The following is a 19,296-nucleotide window of genomic DNA, read 5'->3' on the forward strand; positions in this document are numbered from 1 at the left end:
CACGGGTTTGAGCCCTGGTCCGGGAAGATCTTACATGCCACGGAGCAACTAAGCCCTTGTGCCACAACTACTGAGCCTGAGCTCTAGAGCCCGCGAACCACAACTACTGAGAAAGGCCGCGCTCCGCAACAAGAGTAGCCCCTGCTCGCCGCAACTACAGAAAGCCCGCGCGCACCAACGAAGACCCAACACAGCCAAAAATAAATAAATAAATAAATTTATTAAAAATAAATAAAGTATATTTTGTAAACTTTCAAAAGGCACAGCCATTTACAAAACAGGTTTGCCTGAAAAAAACATTAATTCAAATGGCTGACTACATAGTCAACAGCAACAGGCTGGATGTGTGGAAATAGTGAATGTTTTGGGTGGAGTAGGGAAAAAAGGAATCAAAGCACTGCTTAACTCTAAAATAACTGAGCAACTGAAAGAACTCAAGGGGGAACTAAGTGGATGGAGGGCATCCAAAGTGAGGGTAGGGGTGGAACAGGGCAGTGAGAGTGAAAAAAGGACTCAGGATGGCTAATGTAGAGCTGATCACAGTGTAAGTCAAAAGATCCTATTTAAGACCAAAAGAGAGCCAGTGTCGTTTTAGGTCAATCACGTACTGGACTCTCCACCAGGACTAGAAGCAACCTGAGACCAGAGAGAGCAGCTTAATCATTTTTGTAACCTCTAAGTATTTAGTAGAATGAGGAGTATATATTGGTGTATTCATCATTCTTCAGTACATTCTTAAATTGGTTAAACAGATGTTCAAAGAAAGACTCTGCAAGGATCAGAACTTGGCAGCTCACAAGTTTGAAGGGAGTCAAGCTGTTTACCGACACAACACAAGGGAAAAGGCTAAATTGATTAGTGGAAGAGAGAAAGCCCTGCCTCTTGAAGACCTGTACCCCAGGCTAGTTTATATAGTGACTGGGGACAGGGGACAGCAACTGCAGTTTCTTACACTGGTTTTAAGCTTTACAGTGCAATTTCACAGTCATTATTCACTCAGTAGGCACCTCCTGAGCACTCACTATGTGCCAGGAACCATGCCGAGCGCAGAACACTATGAACGACGTAAACAGTTCTTGTCTTGTCAGGGCTCAAAATCTAGTAGGTTCTGTGTACAAAGATAAAGGTAAACACACCTAGTTGTGGGAATAAGTAAGAGAAAGCAATTTATTCTGCCTGGGGCCGTGGGAGAAAGGAAAGCACCAAAAAAGTGACATCCGAGCTAGGCCTTGAAGGATGCTGAAGCTGACGCACCAGCGCCAATTCTGAAGTGTCACCGCCTTGTCCACGGAGAAGAGAAAGTCTCATATAGGCACCAGCTGACTCATAAAAACTGAGACAGGTATTTTCATCAATAATCACCCCCATTTCACAGAAGGAGAAACTGTGACCCCGAAAACAAAAGTCGAACCCCAGGGTCCTACCGCGCGTCAGGGGAGATGCCAGGTCCAGAATCCAGGTGGACAGACGCAGCACAGCTTCGAGCTCTGCCTGGATTCTGAGACCTGTGGAGCACCGGAATGTGGCAAGGCTCTGGACCCGGAAGTTGGGAAGAGGTCTGATAAGAGAGCGGCCCCTCCAACCGAATGGCCAGGATCTCTCAGCCACGCCCTCTGCCCCACGCGTGTGTCACTCACCCGCCGCTAGGCGAGAGGAAGTCGGTGTCGTCTTCGTCGCCCGCACCGAACATCGCGCCACCTTTCGCCCCGCTTCTGGAAGGAAGTCGGAGGGTTTCCAGAGCCTTTCACCGCCGACGTCGTAAAACGCCGCCGCGCCGTGCTGTTTTCCGGCAGGACGAACTCTCGCACTGTGACTCGGCCAGGAGGAGACTAGGTTCTGGAGAAGGTGGAGCAAAGGCAAATGAGAGGACCTGGAGGGGGAGGCACGCCGCGTGACGAAAGGCTTCTCCGGCCCTCAGAGGCGGTGAGACGCACAGGCGCTCCGAAGCCCTGCGCGGCGATTGGCCAGAGAGGCAGGGGGCGGGGTAGGGGCGGGAATCGGCGCTTCGGTGGCGGTCTTGGACACGTCGAGAGGGTCAGAAGTGGAGGGGGCTTCTGAAGAGTCCTGGGGGTGTGACAGAATAAGGTTCTGAGAGGGAGGCGCCGGTGGCGGGACTCGATCTGGGAAGGTAAGGCCTCTCCCGCCCCTCTCGCAACCCTGGCACGAACACAGTTCTTTCCCCTCCGAGACGAGGACCTCCGCGCCACTCTTCTCAGCTCGGCGAAAGGAAAAAGGGCCCGGGACTGGAGGTCTGGAGACCTGAGCTTTCGGCCCGGCCCCCATAGTGACATAACCGGAGTAACCTTGGGGCAAGGTATTCCGTGCCTCAGTTTCCCCGTCTGTAAAACCAGCCTGATTCCCTCTGCCGCTTGTCCCCTGTGGCCGCCCTCGCTATTTATTCAACGGGTTATTTGTCCAGTGTTACCGTGTGCCGACTGGTCAAGAAGCTTTAAGACCTCAGAGGTCATCGAATTCAATCCCGGTCTTCTCATAATCCCAGACTTTACAGGTAGAGAAAGAGAGGAACTAAGCACTTGGATGACTAGTCCGAGGTCACACAGAGTAAAGGGCAGCCTGGGGCTGGATCCCTAGTCTCTTGATTCGGGAATTAGCAGGCTGCCGGGTCAACAAGAACCTTACCAGTCCTTAAGTACTGTATTCTCTCACAGAGTGGTTATTGCTCCACTGTGGCATACATCTGGAGAGAGTCCCCTCCCTAGAGTCCACCTATGCAGGTGATCAGGAGAGCTGGAATGTTCTGGGGGTGGGTGATGGAAAGGAGGAAACTTCAGAAGCTGAAAACCCCTCAGCACCAGCCTTGGCCTGGGTTTTGCTTAGTCTTCTTGGCACAGACCTAAGACAACATCAATTGCTGTCGACTTCTCTGCCTCCGGTTTCCACCCTCTCTGTATCTTATATATGCATTTCTTTGGTTAACCTGTGGTCATTCTTGGAACAATCTCGGGGTAGGCCTGGCTTAGCGGAGGTGTGGATAAGCAGATCATGTCCCACTGTAGCTTCTGTTTCCGTAGATCTCAGGAGTGCTTTCACTCTGGGCTTCTCCTCTCAATCAGATTAGTACAACAGGTGTCCCTTACCTGAATGTTTTAATCTGTTAGCATGAAATCAAAGTGAAGTGGTTGGTAGCTCCTTCTCAGAGATTTTATACCTCTTGGCACTTGCCTTGTTCTGCTTCTTATTATAGTTTGTGTGCTTCTACTAAATTGTAAGCTCCTCAAGGACGATGACAGTTTTATTAATCTTGGTGTCTCCTGTGTCACAGAGCACTATGCCTTCTTGCCCGTAATGGGTCCTCATTAATTCTTTGTTAGACCAAGTAGTGGAATTCATCCTTGTTTCCTTATTCCTTAATTTATTCCCTTAGGATATTTTTTTCCATGTGACCCAGAGAGCCCAGCAATGGCTCTTGCCTTTTATAGGTAGCTTCCAGAAAGATAAAAATGCTGTACTAGCTGTGAACTGTCTGTGTTGCTTAGTCTCTTGTGTCAGTTGAAGATGATTTTCCTATTGTTTAAAGCTCTAGGGGAGAGGAAAGAGAAATAGGATAGCTAAAAATATTATATGTAGGTCTAATTTTTGTTAGCAGAGTGTTCCTCTGTTAAACTGAAGGATAGGGCTGTTGTCTGCTTCCTGTGTTTATTTTACAGATTAAGATGGTTAAAGCAGTGAAGGCTGACAGTGTTAAAGCAATGATGCAACTGGAATCTAAGCGCTGGAACTGGAACCCTTTGTGGTAGCTCTCTGTTAAATGTGAGCTTGGCAACTCTCAGGAAAAAAAAAAAAAAGAATAAGCTACATAAGTAACAGCTCTTTCTTACCCCTCTCCCCAGTACTGGTCATTGTCATTCCAGCACCACAACATCTGAATAGTGCTTTTTAAAAATGCTAACGGGGGGAAAATGCTAAAGGGAATCACTGAGCACTTATTTTGCATTCTTGAGTTGGGGGTGTTTTTATCCAGGGTGTTTAAGTCGCCTTTCTAGATAGGCTGGAATCCTAAAATCTGGATCAGCCTTTTTGGTGATGGAAACACCACAAATATGGGTGCCCAGATCGCCACTGTGGGACACAGCTGCTGGTTCTGATTGGCAGTATGAGGAAGGGGAAGATAGTGGTGAGGCTTCCTTAGACTTCCAGGCTTTGAACTGCAGGATTGAGTGTACCTAAAAAGCCACTGTCTTCCTGAAGTAGAATACTGGACTAGGAATCAGGAAACCTGAATTCCTGTCCCAGCCCTTCTAACTCGCTCTGAGCTTGGGCCAGGCTCCCTAAACACTCCCAGTTATCTATCAAATAGTACTGCTGGGAGGTAAATAGGCACAACCCTGTCTCAAGTTTAAATAAAGCATTTTTGTTTGTTTTGCTTAAGTATACAGCTTTTAGATGTGTTTATAAAATGTATTGACCCCCTGAAGATTAACCAGAAAGCATCAATTTTAACAATTCCTTGAATTATCAGCAATTTTTCTACAATTTAGATGACAATTTTTATATACAGGTACACCTATATTAATCTGTTCTGGTGGATGCATTTTAAAATTAATAGTTTAAAATTATAACCAAGTTAGATCTTAGGTGTGGTGTTAAGGATGTGAATTGAACGTAGGTTTGGGGGGGGGGTATAGTGTTCTTTTTGTTCAGCCACTGAAACAGAAGAACGTCAGAACACAATTCAAGAAACATCACCTGAAAACCTGCTATGTATACACGCTGTGCTGGGTGTTGCCTGGGATGAGAAAATGAGTAAGTCAATGTTCCTGTCCTCAAAGTGCTTATAGTTGAATAATGGCGATAATTGAAGTATACAAATAGCCATAATAGAAGATATAGCAAAGTAAGTCTCATAAGTAGAAATTAATGATTGTAGGATATCGAAGGAAGAAGAGATCAAATCTACATAGTTTGGAGGAAGGTGTGGGTTAGATAGTGGGCTTTGAAGATGAGTGGGATTCCAAGTGGAAGTAAGGAAGTAAGGCTTTCCAGGTTGAAGGGAAAAGTTAACTGAAAAAAAGTAAGTGAAAGCAGGGAATCATACAGATATTAATTACCCGTAGATCTTAAACATTTTATTTTAACTTAAAACTTAAACATCTTTTTGCCATTCTTTTGACATAAGCCTTTTCTTGGAGTGTGGGTCTCAGGGATCTGCAAACTACAGTGTGAGGGCTAAATCTTGTCCTAGCCTGCTGCCTGTTTCTGTAAATAAAGTTTTATTGGAACACAGCCTTGCTCACTTGTTTATGTATTATCTGTGGCTACTTTCACATACAGGGTGGAGTGGAGTATAGTTATGTGTATCTTTATCTAGTCTTTCCTAAGCTTTCAACTTGTATAGCATAGTAGTTAAATCTCTGGAGCCAAATTGTTTTGCCACTTTTGAGTTGTATAGGCCTTGGGCATGTTGTTCAGTCTCCTCCTTTGTGAAATAGGGACAATAATAGTATCTAGTTCCCAGGGCTCTTATGAAGATTATGTGAGTTAATTCACGTAAAACACTTAGAACAGTGCCTGGCAGGTAGTAAGTACTCAGTTAATATTAGCTGCTGCTGTTGTTTTCCTCTTCACATTTATACTTCATTGCTTTATATAATACTTTATTAAATTATATATTTAGAATAATAAACACAATTGGCATAAATTGTTTTGTGAATAAACACAACTGACACCCTCAATAAGCACATAATTTCACTGAGAGGGAGAGCAGAAGTGTTGCTCCCATGATACTGGAGAATAGCCTAGCTGATGTGTGATCAGTTAAATTGGTTAAGAGAGTTCTGTGCAATAGTTTGCTAATAGTTTACTGTTGTCTTAAACAGTATACATAGGGAAATAGTGGATTAAAGTTGAAAAGGAGACCAGGGCCATATTTGTCAAATACCTTGAAGGCCAAGCTAACAAGTTTGTACTTAGCCCAGTAGGAAATGGAATTTTTTATTTTAAGTGACCTCAATCCAGTTTTCCTTTTGATTATAATCTCAGTTTTGAACTGAGAAAAATAAATGTTCTAGACTGAATGTAAATAAAATTAAATGACTTCTCTAAAGGTAACAATTTATACCATACTCTTAAGAGTCTCTGATTCTTAAGTCTGTTCCTCTCCTTGTTCCAGTTTGCCTCTGCTATTGATTCTTCTTTTTGCCTTCCTCACCAGACATGCCACAAAAGAGAAAAAGATGACATAGTTATCACTGAAAAAGTAAGTGTTTACAGCAACAAGATGACTTCAACTAGTGGAAGATGTCAGATAAGTCAATAACCAGGCAGCACCCAGATAACTCTGCCATTTAAAGTTGGCAAGCCAGGCATGGTTGGGGAAAAGGGAGGGAAGAGAGAGGGCAGGTTGCTGATTGATGCCTGCACTCCCACATGCAGCTTTTAGCATAAAAAAGCCATTAAAAAAATCAAAAGTTTTCTGTAGTTTGTGACTAAGTATGAGAAGTCAGCAAGGGTCTGATTCTTAATCCATTCAAGTGAACAGTTTATGCCAAAAGAAATCTTAGAGTAGGCACTGGGAAGGAAATGCTTTTGAAGTTCCATTGCTTTGAGTAATATCATTTCATGATTTAGGTAACATCCCCAAGCAGGGGGGGGGCCCATCCTTAGGAATACAAAGCCCTGCAGAGAAGGAAAGGGTTGAGAAGGGTCCACCCTACCTCTTTTCCTTTGCACAAAGGCCCTAGGCTTTTGTATACAACCTGCTTTTGTAGGCTGAGGACATTGTGCAATACAGCATAATGAGAAACCTGCATTACAAAAGTAAATAAGAGAAATGATTTGGGGAGAACACATAAAGAGCAAAACTCTAGCAACCAGTAAAACGTTAGTGGGACCTTTTTTTAGCCAGTTTGAGTCTTTCCCTAAATAGGTAGTCGAGTTATTATAGAACTATACAGTGTTTGTATAATTTTGAAGCAGTTTAGAGCATCTAGAATGTATTCGTTCAGTTTATGAAATGAAAGAAGAGGAATGCTGCTAACTGTACCCGCAGGCACCCATGCCTCTCTCCTACCTTTTCTAATGGCTTTTTATCAGTTCCCATACAACCCTGTGCATAACCTATATCTTAGTATATCTCATACTGTATTTTAATTATTTGTATATATCCCTTCTCCATCAGACTGCGCTTCTTGAGGATAGGGTTTCATCATAGTACCTTCACTCAGTAGGTACACAATAAATTTGAATGAATGAACAAACAAACGAATGAATGAATGAATGAAGAGACGTAGTTCCCCAGGTCACACAGATAATAAGCCCCTAGAGCCAGATATAGAACCCAGGTCTCCTGATTCCTAGCCCAGTACTTTTCTACTATGCCATGCAGCCTCTATCTGAGGTTTTGAACAACTCTTCTCTCAGAGGGAGGGAGGAGTAAAAAAGGAAAAGGTAAAATGTTTTCTAGTTTCTGCCTCACACCAAATTAATTCCCAGCATTCTCCACAGGCAAACCAACAACACTGTGATCTAGACAATTGAAATCCCGTGTAATATAACTAAATGGAAGGTTTAGCAAGGGGGACCTTTGTCTGCCTTTGATTATAACAAAGAGGCATTTAAAACAATGCTTTGCCAACCTATACATATCTGACTAGCTAGTGTTCTTTAAATCAGGCTATAAGAGTCTTTGTGTTTTAAGTGACATGAAAATGAGCCCTATGTGTGACTTGGACGTCTCATTTCAGAGATTAATTTTGTCCTCTAATGAGAAAGCAAGCTACCATTAATAATATCTCATATTTACTGTACCTTAGAATTAGGAAGTATTTTGACATATTTTATTTGATCCTCACAACCTGTAAGATTGGCAGGGTGGATATTTTTATATCCATTTTGTAATAAATGAACTAGTACATGTTGAGTTCAGGCGATTTGCTTAATGTCACATAGCTAATGTATGGCAAACTTATGTCTATAGTTCAGAGTCTCTGATGCCTAGTCCAGGGCTGTCTCTACTCTTATCACACTTTTTATAAAACACTCAGATCTTTACATAAATCATACTTAAGCATTCATGGTTAGCATGGTGGAAATGTGTCAAGACTACAAAAGGATCCAGTAAGAGGGTTATGAAAGGGTGCATCTCGGGATTGCTTTATTCAAGGATGTGGCTTAGCCAACAACAAAAGGTATCAGAGAAGTAGAGTATAGTAACTGGGAGATCCACTCCCCAATGGACTTAGGCCCTTCTATCATTGCATAACTAAAAGACCTTTTCAGTTTGTTTGTTTGACATATCAAATTTGAGTTGTCCTATTCGGACCAGGCAAATAAAAGCTTTTCCAAAGGCCTTTGTGAAGAATGTAGTTGTACATTTGATCTTCTTTGTACAGAAAGGTGAGAGTGGGCAAGAGAAACAGGAGCTTCTATATTATTTGCCACTAAAACAGGATATGTAAAGCTCAGAAACCCCTCCTACTTAGCTGCTTCCCTACAAACTATCTGGAGAAATGGGAGTGTTGGGGAAAGTAGCTAGCCTAGTGTTACAGAAGCAACGTACGAGAAGCAGATGTTATAGGTTCAGTTGACTAAAGAGTATATTAGCATCATTATTCAATGACTTAGGCCTCAGTTTCCCCATCTGTAAAATAAAGGAGTTGGACTTGATAATTTAATTTTTTAGTAGGAAATATATTCACATGGTTCACAATTCAAAAAGTACACAAGGATATGTAGTGAAAAATGTTGCTTCTAATCCAACCCACATCTGACCAGTTGCCTTCCTAGGGATCACAATGTTACTACCTTCTTATTCCCCCACGCCCAGAGGTAGTATGGGTGTTTACAAATAATATATATATACTTTTTTCCCTTTCAAAACTTTTTACAAATGATAGCATATAGTGCCCCTTATTTTTTCATCTCATAAGCTACCCTGGAGATCATTATCAGTATACAAAGAGCTTCCTCATTCTTGTTTATGGCTGCAAAGTAGTCCACAGCACATCTTATAATGTATATATTTTCATTGCAAGATGGCGCTTTGAGCATATCTCGTTTCCTTCTCAAAATCCTAATGAAATGACTTTAGAAATACAAAAATAAGAAAAAGTATGATATTGTGATTTATAATGAATATATATTTGGTTTTCATCCCATTTCTGGCTCAGAGCTAACACCCTTGGAATTTCCTAAGTGACTAGAGCTATAAAGGTGTCTTTTGTTAATAAGGTGACTTCTCTGAGGATGGGGGCTAGTTGCCTGTGAAGCCAACCAAAGTGACTAGAGGGTTGGAACTTTCAGCCCCTGACTTCCTGGGAGAAGGGAGGGGCTGGAGATTGAGTTTAATCAACAGTGGCCAAATTGAATCAATCATGCCCATGTAATGAAGACTCCATAAAAACCCAAAAGGACAGGGTTCCGAGAGCTTCTGGTTTGGGGAACCAGAATGCTTCCACGTGCCACCATGCCGGCCCCAACCTACAAGGACAGAAGCTCCTTTGTCCAGGACCTCACTATATATATCTCTTCATCTGGCTGTTGATTTGTCTCCTTTAATATACTTTGTAATAAATCAGTAATCTAGTGGGTAAATGGATTTCCTTAGTTCTGTGAGCCACTCTAGCAAGTCTGTAGAACTCAAGGAGAAGGGATTGTGGGAGCCTCTGATTTATAGCCAGCGGATCACAAGCACAGGCTTGCAACTGGCATCTGAAGTGAAGAGCAGTCTTGTAGGACTGGGTCCTAAATCTGTGTAATCTGATGCTATCTCTGAGAAGATAGTGTCAGAATTGAGTTGAATTGTAGGACACCCAGCTGGTGTTGGAGAATTGTTTGGCAGTGGGGAAACCACCCATAAAAAAAGTATCCTTTATCATTAGAAAACAGAGAGAAAGAAGCCTGAAACTTCGAGACATTTCAAAGAATATAAATGCAGATTGGAATCAAATTGAAACAAATTACTGACCACCTGATTCATTATAGGTGAAGAACATTCCTTCCTGTGAAGTGAAGTGGATAGAGTTCACTAGCACACTCTGAAAACTCCTAAAATGAGAAAAGCAAAGGTTAGAAAGAAAGGTTAGCTATGGAGCAATGGGCGAAGGACAAATCAAAGGATTTGGGGGATTATACCTATGCCAAGTTTAGAAAGAACAGTAGATTAAGAAGTAACAATAATGACTTTATCGAGGGCATGATGATTTATCGAGGGCTTACTGTGTTTAGGCACTGTGCTAAGTTGGTGTTTAAATGCACACTGTCACGAGGTAGGTGCTACTGTCATCCCTATCTTAGAGGAGACTAACTTACCCTCTTAACCACTATGCTGTTGCCTCAGTGAACTCTTCGTAACAATCCTGTGAGGGAGGCTACTTTTATTACCTGATTTTAGAGCTGAGGCCCAAAGATATTAAGTAATTTGCCCAAGGGCCCACAACCAGTAGGTCCAGTTTTACCAGTTAGAGAATAACTTGCATACTTGGAAAACCGCCATAAAAAAGAAAGAGAAAATATCTCTTCTGCCCACAGCTTCCTCCTCATGTTTTTTTTTGTTTGTTTGTTTTTAGTGGCCTATTCAGGATCTCTAACTGAACTCCCATTCTCAGAAATGCAGGAGTTGATGGTTAGGGACGGGCCCTGGAGTGCTCAGCTGGGAACAAACCTTAACTTCATTAATCATGTTGGGAACTATATACAACATTTTCTTCACACAGAAGGTTTTCTGTTGTCTTATTAGTCAGCAATAAAGTCTGTTTTTCTGATAGTTCAATTCCTGTATTTCACAACTAATCTAGAAAAATAGAACTGTAGAAGATATATAACTTCCCCTTCATCTGGAACTCAGATTTTATTCACACAGTGGGTGAAAGAAACCTCTCTCAAATCCCAAAGATGAGCCATTTGTTATTAAATTTAGTGTTAGCCCAGAAAGTTCTTTGATTAGTAGGTGGTGGTGTGTGTAAATTCTAAGTGAGACTGGGCAAGCTTTGTGCCCTTTTGGAATATCAGAATAAACAAATGTTTTATTTTAGTTCCTGGTTGAATCTTGACTTTCTTTCTTTTGTTTTTTTTTTTTAGCTCCCTCTTCTTAAACATACAGTCATTAGAGCCTGTGTACTATATCTGTGTTGTACATCTCTGTAATTCAGAACTTTGGTTCTCAAATTTTAGAGCGCATAAGAATTGTCTATATATCTGGATATATACCTAGAGTCTGAGACCCCATTCCCTGAGAGGAGATTCAGTAGTCTGGAGTGGGGTCCGTAATTTTCAGTTTTAGCCAAACATCTCAAATAATTCTGATTCAGGCGGTCCTTGGACCATACTTTGAGAAACCCTTGAGTTAGGAGGGAAGCAATTAACATTTATTATTTACTATGTATGTTATTAATGTGCCAGTCGCTTTCATATGTATTTTTACATTTGATGTTCAAAAAAATTGTAAGACTTTATTAACCCAGGTTTATGTGTATGTATTATCCCCACAAAGTTTTAGTAACTTGTTCTGAGCTCCAAAAATGGCATTGCATTATGACAGTCAGCAGTCTGACTCCAAGAACCAGGAGGGCTGTTGCTCTTAGTATTTCTGCTTTAGGTATTTCTCAGAAGAGATGATTGTATAAGATTGGTGAATTGGAAAATATTAGAAAGTGATATGAACAGTCTGTTAAGTTAAAGCCACTGAAATGTTGGAATGTCTAAAGCATATCATCTAATATTCAGAATGTTCCTAGAAAAGACAAGTATGCATTTGTTCTTCTTTGAAACGATATTATACACACCTAAACTTTTCTAATTGAAATAGGCCCTAAAGATGAGTTATTCTATTTCTTCACTAAGGAAATTGTGACCATAAAGATTAAATTGCTTAATGTAATGGAAACACCTGGGCTAGAACCCGGGTCTTACTTTCTTTCAAGTTGTAATAATTATAAAGGTTAAGGTAGGCTACAACCCATACGTTGCCTGAGAATTACTCAGAAGACTATTGAATCAATGGTTGAGAGTGATGACTCTTTGTGACATTCACCATTTGAAAGTTCACACAGAGGCATAATAATTAAAGGTGTTCTGGTATTTTAAAGGAGTAGAATAAATGGTGACTTTTTTTTAACGGTGACATTTTTATGAGTTATTCTTTAAAAGTTCTGTTTCTGACACTGAAAATATATAGTAGAATGGCATTTGGGGCTTTTGTGAATTTTAATGGAATGCTGAAATGTGGCCTGGAGCTCAGGCTATTTGGAAGTCCATTCTCACTTAGAGCTACAGAGGCAGAGCAGCCAAGAATACTGCAGGTAATAGTTTTAACACAAACTGTAGGCCATAGCATGGTGTAAAGTGTTGCAAGACACAACTACTCTGGAGGTAGATAACTAGATTTAGCTCCTCCTGGACAACTTAATGGGGTTTATAGACTTGACAAGGCCCTTGGATAACTTGATCTTTGTTTACCCCAAATGTAGGGAATATTCACTTGTGCCTCCCAATAGAAATAGGTCTACATTTCTTTCTAAGCTCCCTAAAAACTATAACTCTGTTTCCTTATCTCAATTTTTCAGAATTGCCCCCATAAAGTAAAATAGCTACCTTTGTGTTAAGAGACAGGGACGCAAATAGTTGGGTAGAAGTACAACGATACAAGTAATAGGTCACCGGACTTGAGGTCAGAATCTGGATTCTAATTGCAGACTGCCTCGAGACTGACTGACACGTGACCTTGGCTAGTCAGTTAACCTCGTGTACCTCAATTTTCCAGCTGTAAAATAAGTAGCCGTTCTTGTTTAATCCAGGCCTGTCCTTCATGTGGAGTTAGGTCTAGAAACATACTACATTGTGGTAGCTCAGCAGAAAAACCTGAGAACATGCCAGAAAAGAAAATGAAGTTACTATTGGGCCCAGACTTAAAATCATTCAGTCAACAAATATTTATTGAATACAAACGTAAAAGGTGTATTAGATTGCACATAGCCTAACGTAGGCCTTACAATGCATTCCATAAACAAGATGTGAGTAGTTTTCTTCAGCCTTGTTTTTGAGCACTCATAGAACATAATAATAACAACTCACAGAGTAATAATAATGCTTTTATGTATGTTATATGGTCTTTTTTTCTCTCTCAGTATTTCTTCCCATTCATTATCTTATTTGAATCATACAATAACCCTAAAGGAGAACAGGACAGATGTTATCTCATTCCCCTGAGTTTAGGATGAGAGGCTAAAACTCAGAGATCATTAGTGGCTCGCAAAGAAGTAGGGTGATTCTGCCCCCCAGGGGATGTTTGGCAAAGTCTGGAGACATTTTGGATTGTCACACATGGGACAGTGCTACTGTCATTCAGTGAGTAATGGCTAGGGATACTTACTGTTAAACATCCTACAGTGCACAGGACAGCTCATACAGCAAAGAGTTATTCAGCCCCAAATGTCAATAAGGCTAAAATTGAGAAACTGACATTGGTGTTTTATCCAAAAGAATACAAAGTGACAGAGTTGGATGAACCAGAATCCAGATCTTGGACTTAGTCTAGTATATTCTCCACTGCCCTTAGCATTAAAAACTGCAGTCACATAAATTCTGGATTTATTGCTAATGTTTCGTGGAGGTGTGAGTGAAAAGTGGGGTTTGTCATATATCATTGTTAAAGGTTTCCATGTATAGTACAGATTGTATAATCCAATAAAAATCTACTAAACACTTGCTGTGTGTCTTACAGTCTGCTGTCCATGTCCCACAGGGAGCTTAGTCTACCTTCATCATATTTTTTAACTTACTGAGCAACTACCAAATTTGAGTAATTTACCCAAATGGTATTGAAATCTGGATATGGCCCCTTTAGCAGCCTCTATGCATAGTACCTACTGCCAACCTAAAGACTCATGGGACTTTTATAGGAAATGTCACCAAGATACTCAGAGAGAAATTAGCAGAGCCAGGATCTGGATCTTATCTGACTCCAAACTCATGCTCTTAACAATATTCAGTAAGCTTAACTCTCTCCTACAAAAGGTGATGTGTGACTTTAGAAGCTCTTATAACCCAGGACGGTCCTTGTAGAATATCCTTCAGTTTTGCCCCTCAAACCATTAAATAACCCAGAAATTAGAAGGTTCTTCTAATCCTTCTAAAGTTTTAACAGATGTCTTTCTGGATTCTGGCAAATTAATGGATTATGGCCCATGGCTCTGTAAGGATTTTTTTTTTCCATCTGTGAATGCCTCACAGAAAACTTGAGCAGGAAATATTATTAGGGAAGAACAAATAAAGGCCAGTTATTCTACACAGCAAAGTATTCTGTTAAAATATAAATCTGGTCACATCACTCCCCTGCTTATTACGCCTAAATAGCTTCCAGTTGCCCTTGGAATAAAATATAGTCTCCTTTTAATGACCTATAAGGCCTTCTTCAGTATACCCCTTCTGCCTCTTTCTTCAACCTCATTGGCCTCTCTTCTCACTCAATGTGTTCTATTCATACTGACCTTGAATGACTTTGATTCTTTTCTTGCCTCAAGGGTGCTATTCTCTGCCCTTCTACCCAACTCCAGTAATTTATCAGTCTGTCTAAATGTTACCTCCTTAGAGACGGCTTCTCTCTTCTCTCTCCACCTAACCCCCTCCATCTAAATTAGTTCTTTTACTGTTATTCTCCTATCACAGTACCATGTTTACTTCCTTCATATTACTTATCACAATTTCTAATTATATATACGTATACATATTTATTTGTTTCCATATTTAATGAGGATTCCTCCTCTAGAGTAGGTTCCGCAAAGGCAAGAATCTTGTCTTCTGCAGCTGGCTCCTTGTAAGTAGATATGAAACCTACATGGGTTTTGTAAGAATTAAATACATTTTGAGTGAGTGAATATTTGTCCAGTGTTCTTCCAGGTGCAGTAAGGAGGTATAAATTAGTTACTTGCCCTCTAAGAACTTGCTGTGTATATATGGTGTTTTTTATCTCGTATTTTAAGAACTGTAAGTCAAATTTTCCATAAGAGAAGATTGCTAGAAAAATTCAGAAAAGAGGGAGAGATTTCTTCTGTCAAGAATTCAAGGAAAACCTCATAGGAGAGGTGGCATTTTAACTCAGCCTTAAAGAATGAACTAGATTGTAAACTCAAAAGCAGGGGCCGTATTTTAACTTTATCCTACTTCTGACACATTTTAAGTGCACTGTAAATGTTGAATAAATAATGATAGGATTTGCTCATATTCAGAAAATAGGGGGGGGGGGGTACTACAGAGAATGACATGGCCAAAAAGGCATACAAGTGTCAAAGTACTAAATTTATTCAGGAAAATTGAGTAAATCAATTTCAGTGGAATATTTGAATGTGAAGAGGGTGAGATTGGGATAAGGCTGGAAAGTAAATCTGTAACAGAGACATAAATGTCATGTAGTGAACATAAAATAAGTGTATCAGTATGAGAAGTTGGAGGTGAAGATACTTATGTGTCTCTTTGCAGAGAGATTAGTTTCTGGGAGTACAACCTAAAATGCAAATTACAGCTTGAGAAATACATGCAAATGGTATCTGGACACTAGTTTAGGTGGGAGTACTGGTTCTATTATCAACACCATCACCAAAAACTAGCAAAATGCAGGCTCCTATGAACCATCTCCTGTACTTGGCTTGGCTGGAAAGAGAGTGTTTGTTTCCTTATATTTCTGTAAGGGAAACATCCCAAGGGATGTGTTTGTGTTTTTTATTTTTTTTTCCCTGTAATTGATTTCTAATCTCATAGCTTGTGGTCAGAAAAGATGCTTGATATGATTTCAATTTTCTTAAATTTACTGAGGCTTGATTTGTGACCCAAGATGTGATCTATCCTGGAGAATGTTCCGTGTGCACTTGAGAAGAAAGTGTAATCTGCTGTTTTTGGATGGAATGTCCTATAAATATCAATTAAATCTATCTGGTCTATAGTGTCATTTAAAGCTTGTGTTTCCTTATTAATTTTCATTTTGGATGATCTGTCCATTGGTGTAAGTGAGGTGTTAAAGTCCCCCACTATTATTGTGTTACTGTCGATTTCCTCTTTCATAGCTGTTAGCAGTTGCCTTATGTATTGAGGTGCTCCTGTGTTGGGTGCATTTATAATTGTTATATCTTCTTCTTGGATTGATCCCTTGATCATCATGCAGTGTCCTTCCTTGTCTCTTGTAACATTCTTTATTTTAAAGTCTATTTTATCTGATATGAGTATTGCTGCTCCAGCTTTCTTTTGATTTCCATTTGCATGGAATATCTTTTTCCATCCCCTCACTTTCAGTCTGTATGTGTCCCTAGGTCTGAAGTGGGTCTCTTGTAGACAGCATATATATAGGTCTTGTTTTTGTATCCATTCAGCAAGCCTGTGTCTTTTGGTTGGAGCATTTAATCCATTCACGTGTAAGGTAATTATTGATATGTATGTTCCTATTACCATTTTCTTAATTGTTATGGGTTTGTTTTTGTAGGTCCTTTCCTTCTCTTGTGTTTCCCACTTAGAGAAGTTCCTTTAGCATTTGTTGTAGAGCTGGTTTGGTGGTGCTGAATTCTCTTAGCTTTTGCTTGTCTGTAAAGCTTTTGATTTCTCTGTTGAACCTCAATGACATCCCTGCTGGGTAGAGTATTCTTGGTTGTAGGTTCTTCCCTTTCATCACTTTAAATATATTGTACCACTCCCTTCTGGCTTGCACAGTTTCTGCTGAGAAATCAGCTGTTAACCTTATGGGAGTTCCCTTGTATGTTATTTGTCGTTTTTCCCTTGCTGCTTTCAATAATTTTTCTTTGTCTTTAATTTTTGCCAATTTAATTACTATGTGTCTCGGCATGTTTCTCCTTGGGTTTATCCTGCCTGGGACTCTGCACTTCCTGGACTTGGGTGGCTATTTCCTTTCCCATGTTAGGGAAGTTTTTGACTATAATCTCTTCAAATATTTTCTCGGGTCCTTTCTCTCTCTCTTCTCCTTCTGGGACCCCTATAATGCAAATGTTGTTGCATTTAATGTTGTCCCAGAGGTCTCTTAGGCTGTCTTCATTTCTTTTCATTCTTTTTTCTTTATTCTGTTCCGCAGTAGTGAATTCCACCATTTTGTCTTCCAGGTCACTTATCCGTTCTTCTGCCTCAGTTATCCTGCTATTGATTCCTTCTAGTGTATTTTTCATTTCAGTTATTGTATTGTTCATCTCTGTTTGTTCTTTAAAATTCTTCTAGGTGTCTGTTCTTTAATTCTTCTAGGTCTTTGTTAAACATCTCTTGCATCTTCTCGATCTTTGCCTCCATTCTTTTTCCGAGGTCCTGTATCATCTTCACTATCATTATTCTGAATTCTTTTTCTGGAAGGTTGCCTATCTCCACTTCATTTAGTTGTTTTCCTGGGGTTTTATCTTGTTCCTTCATCTGGTACATAGCCCTCTGCCTTTTCATCTTGTCTTTCTTTCTGTGAATGTGGTTTTTGTTCACAGGCTGCAGGATTGTAGTTCTTCTTCCTTCTGTTGTCTGCCGTCTGGTGGATGAGGCTATCCAAGAGGCTTGTGCAAGTTTCCTGATGGGACAGCCTGGTGATGGGTAGAGCTGGCTGTTGCTCTGGTGGGCAGAGCTCAGTAAAACTTTAATCTGTTTGTCTGCTGATGGGTGGGGCTGGGTTCCCTCCCTGTTGGTTGTTTGGCCTGAGGCAACCGAACACTGGAGCCTACCCGGGCTCTTTGGTGGGGCTAATGGCGGACTCTGGGAGGGCTCACGCCAAGGAGTACTTCCCAGAACTTCTGCTGCCAGTGTCCTTGTCCTCATGGTGAGCCACAGCCACCCCTTGCCTCTGCAGGAGACCCTCCAACACTAGCAGGTAGGTCTGGTTCAGTCTCCTGTGGGGTCACTGCTCCTTCCCCTGGGTTCCGATGCGCACACTACTTTGTGTGTGCCCTCCAAGAGTGGAGTCTCTGTTTCCCCTAGTCCTGTCGAAGTCCTGCAATCAAATCCCGCTAGCCTTCAAAGTCTGATTCTGTAGGAATTCCTCCTCCCGTTGCCGGACCCCCAGGTTGGGAAGCCTGATGTGGGGCTCAGAACCTTCACTCCAGTGGGTGGACTTCTGTGGTATAAGTGTTCTCCAGTTTGTGAGTCACCCACCCAGCGGTTATGAGATTTGATTTTATTGTGATTGCGCCCCTCCTACCGTCTCATTGTGGCTTCTCCTTTGTCTTTGGATGTCAGGTATCTTTTTTGGTGAGTTCCAGTGTCTTCCAGTCGATGATTGTTCAGCAGTTAGTTGTGATTCCGGTGCTCTCACAAGAGGGAGTGACGTCCTTCTACTCCACCATCTTGAACCAGTCCTCCTGTTTCTTATATTGTAGTAGCCTGGTCCATTCATGTTTGCCTGGAAGGCATAGATGATTTAGAGATTGGAAAGTGGGTATTTAAAAAATTAAGTTTGTCCTTAGCATGCTTTTTCTTGAGAATGATAACCCTCCATTATTATATAGCTGTATAATTCTCCATGTAATCAATTCCTCCAAACAGGCTTCTCATCTCCTTTGCTCAGCCTGAGCAGCTTAATAAGGTGGAGTGGACATATGGAAAGATAAAATTTATGGTAGAAGGGGGTGACCTTGAACCAGTATTCGGAAGCAAAGCCTTTCTTCGTCTTATTCTGATTAGAATCAAATCACAGGTTTGCTTTCTGTCTTTTCTGTGGATAGTTAGAAAGAGATTCTCAGGGCAGCTCCTGAGTTATTGTCTTTTTTACTAAAATAGGTATTCTTAGCCAAGAACTTCTGTGTAAAAGAGCTACTCTCACTAATTTATAGCTGCTCTTTTATTCTTCTAAAAACTTGTCAGTCCATGGAGCATTTCTTGTTTGCCTAGATCACTGGCCATTCATAAATGAAGGCCCTTTAAGTTTTAAGTGTAACTGTTTGAAGTAGTTTTCCCCTTTATGTCTCTGGCAGTTGGTTACTTTTGATGCATCCCATTAGTCTGATGTATGAGTAATACAGACATAGACTCTGCTTATTACTTGAATATGTAGACTGTGCATAGGTTGGTTTCTTTCCACAAAAAGTGCTTTCAAGGAATCCTGCAACTGGTTTATTATCTTTGCTATTTTTATTTCTCTTGCCTGATAAACAGTCATTTGTTCTTATGTTCCCTTAAGGTAATTATTACTGAGACCTTTTCAAGGGCAAGCATGGTAGCCAGGCTTAGATGACAAGATGGCTTTGGCCAAAAATGGCTTCTCTTATATCAAAAAGCTATATCTGGCTCTTTTCTCCGGGGACTCCCTACACTATTTGCTTACAGTAGAGCTCGTTTTGGTATATGGTGAAGAAAGAGAAAATAATATTGAAATCT

At 40.7% G+C, this 19,296-nt stretch overlaps 2 protein-coding genes across 8 annotated transcripts in view; one reads left to right on the forward strand and one right to left on the reverse strand.

Moving 5' to 3' along the window:
* The window catches only part of FKBP15 (FKBP prolyl isomerase family member 15), a 56,232-nt gene extending 54,426 nt beyond the window's left edge, over nt 1-1,806 (reverse strand). For all 5 annotated transcript variants that reach the window (XM_036855134.1, XM_036855131.1, XM_036855133.1 and 2 more), the window contains exon 1: nt 1,638-1,806. In XM_036855134.1, the coding sequence (XP_036711029.1) occupies nt 1,638-1,690 (53 nt within the window). In that variant the 5' untranslated portion in view covers nt 1,691-1,806. The remainder of the gene's footprint in view (nt 1-1,637) is intronic.
* The window catches only part of SLC31A1 (solute carrier family 31 member 1), a 30,804-nt gene continuing 13,263 nt past the window's right edge, over nt 1,756-19,296 (forward strand). Inside the window, exons 1-3 of one of the 3 annotated variants that reach the window (XM_036855136.1) lie at nt 1,999-2,128; nt 4,647-4,764; nt 6,173-6,217. The gene's annotated coding sequence lies outside the window, so the exon portion shown is untranslated. Of the gene's footprint in view, nt 1,810-1,969; nt 2,129-4,646; nt 4,765-6,172; nt 6,218-19,296 lie in introns of those variants that run through there. The other 2 variants (XM_036855137.1, XM_036855135.1) reach the window with 2 other exon arrangements.

The sequence above is a fragment of the Balaenoptera musculus genome, chromosome 6 (genome assembly GCF_009873245.2).
Source record: "Balaenoptera musculus isolate JJ_BM4_2016_0621 chromosome 6, mBalMus1.pri.v3, whole genome shotgun sequence".
In the NCBI taxonomy this organism is placed as follows: Eukaryota; Metazoa; Chordata; class Mammalia; order Artiodactyla; family Balaenopteridae; genus Balaenoptera; species Balaenoptera musculus.